Source organism: Trachymyrmex cornetzi, unplaced genomic scaffold, assembly GCF_001594075.2.
Source record: "Trachymyrmex cornetzi isolate Tcor2-1 unplaced genomic scaffold, Tcor1.1 scaffold122, whole genome shotgun sequence".
NCBI lineage: Eukaryota > Metazoa > Arthropoda > Insecta > Hymenoptera > Formicidae > Trachymyrmex > Trachymyrmex cornetzi.
Window position 1 is genome coordinate 2,927,337 of NW_017295784.1, and position 8,335 is coordinate 2,935,671.

The 8,335-nt window shown below is 30.4% G+C and overlaps 1 protein-coding gene across 1 annotated transcript in view; it reads left to right on the plus strand.

Annotated features, from left to right (window-relative positions):
* Positions 1 to 1,070: 1,070 nt before the first annotated feature.
* Positions 1,071 to 8,335, plus strand: part of Cad96Cb (protocadherin Fat 4-like Cad96Ca) — a 13,424-nt gene continuing 6,159 nt past the window's right edge. Inside the window, exons 1-3 of the mRNA XM_018519347.1 lie at positions 1,071 to 1,378; positions 4,375 to 4,485; positions 7,759 to 8,054. Coding sequence (XP_018374849.1) covers positions 4,419 to 4,485; positions 7,759 to 8,054 — 363 coding nt within the window. The 5' untranslated portion in view covers positions 1,071 to 1,378; positions 4,375 to 4,418. The remainder of the gene's footprint in view (positions 1,379 to 4,374; positions 4,486 to 7,758; positions 8,055 to 8,335) is intronic.

Genomic DNA, 8,335 nt, shown 5'->3' on the forward strand with positions numbered 1-8,335 from the left:
TGTCTAAACTTCGGGAACGTGTAGAAGATCGATAAACTAAGAAAAAATGTCCTGTAGAGATATTCGTTTCTGCTTCGTTTTAGAGAAAATCGCAAAAAAGACAAAACGTAGTTGCTTCGTTCTCGTACTGCCTCTAAAGTATTATTGCCGCTGAAATCGTGCACGAAAACAATAATAATACCGTTTTCAGGTGAAAACTTTCTTTATTTGTTTAAATTTCTGCCTTTCTCCTATAAATTCGTCAGTTACTCGTCAGAAATCTATCTTTTTTTACAAGTATCGAAAAATCTCCGCTCTCTCTTTTCCCCCAATATATATACAAGCTAATTTTTAATTATTATTACATTCTTTTATTCTTACTCGTTTAATTGTTTAGTTGTAATTCTTACAGCTTTGTATCTCTTTGTTTCTAAAGTTTTCTCCGGGGGGACTCGAAGACCGGAAATCCTCACACACACACGCGCGTCTTCAGTAAGGTCGACACAAGTCTCCAAAGGGCCTCAAAGATAGGGGTCAGTTATGTGCACACTTACTCAAGCACACGCATATGCGTCGCGTCCATTATTCCCCCATCGTATATGAAAGCAAACACCTGTTCGCGGTACGGTTCAAGTACGTTTCTGTTGGTCGCCGCGGTCCCCCCTTCCTGACAATAGGGAGCCAGCCGAGTGCCACTCCAGCCGCTTTGCACGACGGCTCCGTTTTGTAGTAAAGAGTTCTACAGCCCTATAGCACGGTAGTCGTAACCGAGTTTGATCCACATCGATCATGATAGTGCACGGAGTGTTAAGTGCGATGTACAGTGTATATTAAAACTAGATCAGAAAGATGAAACGCCAAAAATAAATGAAACAAAATAAAATATTTAAGATAACAGTGAAATAAGAATTTTTAAAGAAAAAAGGGATTTTGAGAATAAAAGAGACTCTGGATAAATAATGATCTTTTAAAAATCGAATCAAATTATTATATGTGAACATTAAAGTAAAGAATTTAAGTAAAATGTGAATTTTATTTGAAGATATGACAAAATTGGCGACTTTTTATAAAAAAAAGATTTAGAGTTGAATAAAATTTAGTTGATTCATATATTTGCAGTAAAATTCATGCTTATGTTTCGTTATACGTACGAAAAGACGTGAATTACAAGACCGTCTAGCGACGCCGATCAATAAGGACTACTAAGGGTGTGATTCGTAACCCTATGTGCTTTTTATTGCAAAGGGCGATGGCTAAGTGAAAAAAGTGGATCAAGAGATCAACACTGAGAATGAGATTTATATTATCAATAAACAACTAGTGCTGTGAGAGAGATCTTAGCAAATAATGGAAAACATAAATACATGAACCTGCGAGTTTTTTCCGAGTATATTTTGTGGTAAGTCTCTATTATGTATATATCAATCTCAGATTTTATTTTCAAAATACATTACTTATTATACTTAATAAAAGTCGCACTGTAGAGTAATTAAAAGTAAATTATAATAGTTAATAAATTAAAATTATAAAGTATAGACAGTAATTGTTGTTAATAAAAAATAAAAATTAATAAAAGTTAATACTTATGTCATGAAGAACTAACCATGTCTTTTACATTAATATTAATAAAAACACATTTTTAGAACAAAACATCAAATTTTTATATAAAACTCTTTTATTACTATTCGAATGGAACCCATTCTATTTTTTTTAAGAATTTGATAATTATATACTTTAACAAATATATAAATAGTAAAAAGCATACATGCCACGCTTTTATAAAAGTAAAAAATTTTGTATAACTTTTGCTTTCATATTTATTGCACGTTTTAATGTGACACAAGGAATGATATAACACAATTGAGCACAATTGTGATATATTAATATTTAAACATTATTTTTAAACATTATTATTTTTAAGTGTCAAAACATATCTTAAATATTATTAAATAAAGTACATTTATCGCACACGTACGATTGTTAATTTTATAATAACAAAGTAATCATAAACTTCGATCAAATAAAGTAATCAATACGAAGTTTTAAATGACTTGAACTATCAATTTTCCAATACGGATACCCATAATATTTTTATACAGTTATCCGGTGAAACAGAGGCCGGAGGCCTTTACGCCGGTTGCCCATCGTGTTGCGTTTCAATTTACGGTTCGTGAATTTAAGCAGTACTGCGCCCCATATAACCGAAGTATCCGGATATTTTCCGTATAAATTTCCTTGTTTGCAGCCATTTTCAGAGTAACTTTTTTACTTATTTCAATATGCTACATTTTTTGCATTTTAAAAATTATTTTTATTTCCACCATTGTGTTACGTTAAATCCTACAGAGTATAACAGAATTAACAAACAATTATGCAGCATATTTTAAACGAGAATAAAAAGCATAAAATTAAAAATAAAACATGTAAATGTAAATTTACAAATAATAAATAAAAGATAAATAATAATAAATGTTATTGTATAAATTTAACTTTAGATTATTAGAGATATTCTGTCAATGTGGATATAAATGTAAAAAAAGAGAAAAATGTGTATGAAAATATTACTTGTACAATATTTGATGTTTTCATTATATTCAAAAATTTAAATATTGTTTAAAACTGTACAGTTTTTCTCAAACTAAACTGTATTTATGGTAATATTTACAGTGATATAATTACAAACAATTATTAAATCGTGTATTGAAAATTAAATATTATTTGGAACTCTCTCTGAAATATAAATATGCAAAATGTGAAATATAAATGTGAAATATAAATAAACGGTAATTTATTTTTCTTATAAATCAAATTGTTAGATAACATTATAAAACACTTTACATCCTTTTACTTTCCAATATCTTTACTATGCCTTATTAGTATAATATTCTATGATTATAGAGTTAAAATTTGCATTTAAGTAATGAATATTTGTCTATATACAATCAATCCATTCAACCATCAAGTATAATATCATGAATGGGAAAACGAAAAAGCAAACTTTCTCGCACTAACAAGCTTGAAGAAATCTTCCATTCTTGCCACTCAATTATAAAGAGAAACATCGTGTTAAAACTTTAGTATTTCAAATGCTCAAAATGGTCATCAACTTCCCGACATGACGTCACGAAAGAAATGCGCTATTTGTACGGAAGGGGAAAGTGCAAGGTGTTAAGATCTGCCTCCGGCGATAATTTGCACGAGTCATCCTAGCCCTGATGAGACGTAGTCCTACATAGCCATAGTTCCACGTAATAAAAGAGTTTCTCTGCATGCTTTCTAACCACGCGTTATGCTCGCTATTGCAAACGCGTTTCGTCGACGAAGTGGTCGTTCGCCCAGTACTTATGTTCTTACATTCGTCTGCTAACACGATGACAAACTCGATTGCACGTTAACAGCAAAGTTCTTACGTTTTATAGCATGTCCTTGCGTCATTTTGTCGAGAACTAAAATGTTAGTGGAACATCTCGCACAAATTCTCCTGTTAGAGCAATATTTATATTATTTTTTAAAAGAATATTGTGATATAATATCTTCCCATCAATAACATCAAGAAGTCCAAAAAATATCTATGAATCCTCCTATATTTTATATAATATGTACTTTCAATTTTACGAATTTTACTTCGATCAAAGTTACATGTATAACTCCATAATTATTTTTTAATTCTGTATTATTATTTTTTTACAAAAACGTAATATTTTTTCCCCAAAAACTTAAAACTTTAAATTAACTTTTAATCATTAAGTTTGAACTTAAACTTAAAAATCTATATTATTAAAAATATATATAAAATAAAAGAAACTAGATTAGAAAATAATGTAATAAAAAATATGGACATAGTTATAGTCTTATTACAACTTATGTAATATTTTTATACTTTCCCGTTATTATGTCACATGTAATTTGCTATTGCATCATTAAGAGAAAATTAGATAATATAAGTATCAACTGTGCAGATTGATCAATAAACTTATTAATAACTATTTAATTACTAAATAAATTATTGCAATTTTTAATTGGATTACAGAGTTGTATTATTAATCAAATTTATATTTTATATATTTCTATAATTATAAATTATTATAAAATTTTACGAAAGTCATACATATCTAAGAAACTTTTCTCGCAAGATGAAATCCTCCTTGACGCAAAGCAATAAAATCTTCGTAATGATTCCGAGAAGCTGGGTATGTAAGACATTTCGAACGCAGGAAACGTTATTTCCGCAGATACGATAAATCAAAATATCTTCTGGGAAATTGCGTTCCCACGGTTCTCTTGAGAAAATTAAAGGAAACTCAGTTGTGCACAAAAGTTGACGCGCTACATTGCTCAACATCCCTTATCCCTTATCCCTTTCCGCCATTGATTTTCTTTCTGTTTTTCTTGCAGATGCATCTGTCGGCGGAATCGGTGGACGATGATCTTGAATTGCCATGGGACGAAACGTATTGAGGATCTTGCTGCTCCTCTGCTGCATGCTGCAACCGCATGTCGGACAACGTAAGTTTTCCTGCATCAAATCACTCTTCCTCTTTGTTATGTTCCCATAAGACTCTTCTAAGAAATAGTTTTGAAAAATCTTTTAAGGGAATTTTATTAAATTTATAAACTTTAATCTTTTTCATCAAATGCAATATAGTTTCCGAGATAAAAAGATTTTATTATAAATAGATAGAATAGAATTTTGAACGGATAAAATTAGAAAGTAATTATAGTTCACTAACTTGTTATTCTTCTCTTTCTATACCTTTTCCTTAAAGAACGTCAATGCAGTAATTGGATAAATAAATGAATTGGCATAAAAAATCGAGACATGTTTATAACTTACAAATTTTCTTTAAGTATGCAGCTATCTAAAACAGATTTTATGTTATGTCACCTATTTCATTTTTCCCTTTATTTAATTTTCACATTCGGTTTTTCACACGAATTGCATAAAAATCGCAATTTACATCTACATAAATCGATTTATAAGACTTGTATTAATCTTCGCGGATATTTTTGCGCACCATTGAACGTGCACTCGCTTTTGCTAGCGAGAGGTCCTCATCTATGCTAGAAAAGGAGTTTACGAAAGGCCAGCGCCGTAACGCTGCGCCGCCGACGATACGCCATGAATTCGCGACCGGAACTCCGCTCCAGGGAAGCGCGCATATCTACCCTCTCGCATACGCGTTAAACAGCCCACGCGTATTCGTCTACGCATCCGATTCGCGTCCTTCCAGCGTCCGAATTCCCGTCGATCAACTGGCAAGAACGAGTAGATCACGCGATGTCCATTCAAGTCTTTGTTGAACAGATTACTCGAAGTGTAATTTTTTAATAAAATTACCTTCATCCTAATTGCAACATATATCTCATTACCGTAATAATGACATGAAAGTGTCCAATTAAGCCCGTAATATAACGTTAACACGTAGCTACGTACGAAACCGCTATTTTGAAAACCACTATGAAATTAATTTTGTTCTTTCTGATTTTATTTCATTTTTATTATTTGTTATTTGCTTATTATTGAAACAAAAAGTATAACGATAAGCTCTTTGAATTAAAATGTTAAATTGTAGTAAGTATATTTTGCTGAAACGACCATTTTGCTTATCAAGTGATTATGCGTAATTAGAGCATTCAATATGCATAAAGCGAACTTGGGAATGTCCGGCAGTGGCTATGGCAGTCAAACGAGGCGCAAAAGCGGCTATCGTGATTTATGCCAGCATTAGAACAGCTAAAGCACTGTTGTTAGATAAACGGCCTCACCGCCCCTTCTATGCACTTTATGCATCATAATTCATCCACCTATTATATATGCAAGAAAATAATAATATAGTATACACACTCATAATAATAATCTTTACTCCGTTAGATGTCACATATGTATAGCAAATCTTATATTTTCTACTTTATTATAACTTTTCTTCTTCTACTTTATTAATTTATTAATTTTTTTCTAAAAATACATCAATATAATATATAAATATAATATCCTTTACTACCTGAAAATGTTATAAAAAGAGATATAAAAAAGAATTAGTTAACTAATTTACGTAAAACGTTTTATATTTTGAACAAAAAATATACGATAAATAAGTCAATAAGCAACTTTACTTTTGCCTTCAAAAATCAAGATGGCATATTAAGGTTACTCATCCACATGAAATATTTCTCAAAAAGCATTAGGAATATTTTTATATTTGCATACATAAAATTTTATTTGTAAAAATTCTATATATATTTTATATTTTTAAAACAAAATATTTTATTCTTTTTAAATTAAAAAAGTATTTTTGCTTTAGATAATTTTGTTATGCTTCAGATTATGAAATTACGTTACTTACGGTAAACTTCAACGCGTTACGTTATAACGCTTCTGGAATCCGTGTGCAAGATCGTTTGAAGTCATTAGAACAGATCTAATTAATAACTCGACAATGAGTATTACAAGGCACTGACAGTATAAGCATTATCTAAGTCTTCGTGTTCAAAATAGTTATCTACTGTTACAAGCAATGAATAAAATAGAGAGCTTTCTTGCATGTCATTTGCGGTTAAAAGCACAAAAGTGCATGCTTTCTTGCCGTTAAGGATCTCATAAAACAGACATCGTTATACGGTAATGCCGGTAATGTGATACCTATTTTATAAGATATGGTCTTAAAGAAGACAAAGTAAAGAGATCTTTTCCATAATTATTTTAATACAACAAAACATCTAGAATAGTTATTTTATATTATATATACTCTTTTTTTTTAATTAATATTTTAATTTTTTTAAAGAAATTATTTCATTTTCTTCTCTTAGGTAAAATTATAAAATTTTGAAACACACAAATGCTGTCGAAATTTTTTTATTTTTGCGAATTGTTTTGAAACATTTATTTTATTTATTATTAAATTACTATAAAAAATAAATCATACAACGTGATGTATAAATATTTTCATCAATGTTTTGTTTTTTGAATTCGTATTATTCTTACATACCGTTACACTCGGAGTTTTTTTTATCAGCCAAAGATCATTGTCCCACGGTCCTTCCATCACTTTCGTATAACCCATTGAAAACCGGTTGTACGATTTCAACCGGAAACTCCGGTAACCTCAACGGCTCAACTAATTCAATAGCTACCATTTTTTCAAGCGATATGAATTTTTTCGTTCAAGTTCACGGCTTAAATATATTCAAACTAAAATACGCTCTAAAAAATATATATATCATTTTATTAATTTATTTAAATTATTATCTATTTTAAAGAAAAGATTTAACCCTTCGATACCACATACATACATATATAAATTTTGCTATATATTATATTAAAAAATATATAAAAATATATATTGTAATATTTTTTTTTTTTAACGAAACGTCAGATATTAAGAAATATAATAGTAATAAGTAAATGTATGTTTATTATTAATAAAAAATTATAGCATATAAAATAAAATTAAAAAAAAGAAATAGTCGCGAATATGCTATACTTGTAGTGGCACCAAAGAGTTAAAAAATATGTGGAAGGATGATATGTGTTTGCATTGCATATCAATAAAATAAAACATGTTATTACATAATAAACGTAATGTCCAAAGATTGTTTCTTATGAAAAGGAGATTTAAATTTAGAATTTAAACGTGCGATACTTCTATCGATGACTCTGCTTCCTTTTTCCTCGCTCTAGAAATCAATTTTGTTTCTGAAACGCTATTAAGCGTTTCTTTCAACAATTTAACAATAGACTATGCTTCATTATACGTGTTAATAATCGTTCGACTTTTTCAGTGACTCGAGACCACAGAGACACGCGATGCTTTCTGGAGAACGGAGCCACCGCGGCGCATCTCTTTGTCAGAGAGGATCTGCCCGTCGGCGATACTGTGGGAATTCTCGGAGTGCTAGGTGATCCTGGCTCGCAAGGTGATATCGAGCTGAGCTTGCAGGAGCATGACAGCCCCGTCGCATTCTCGCCATACTCGAAGAATTTAACTCTTATTAGACCGCTTGACAAAGAGGGTATCGAGGGACCAGCCAGTGTTTATATCAACGTTATCTGCGGGAAGAAACCTATCGCAGAATCGGTAGAATAATCTCTAGAAGCGATTACATTGAGTTAAATATTAAAATAATAAAACAAATATTTTTAAATGCGATATTAATTTTGCTTTCTCCAGATTTTATGAAAAATTTTATAATAGATTAACCCTTACCGTACCATCTACAATTTGGTGCCTCATCCATACCATCAAGGATCACTTCAAATCTCTTCGTTTTTTCTCTCACCTCTTCAAAATAATTTAAAAAATCTCTAAAAATTCACCAACGTACTTTCAACTTTCTAGAATAAATATTGACTCTTTAT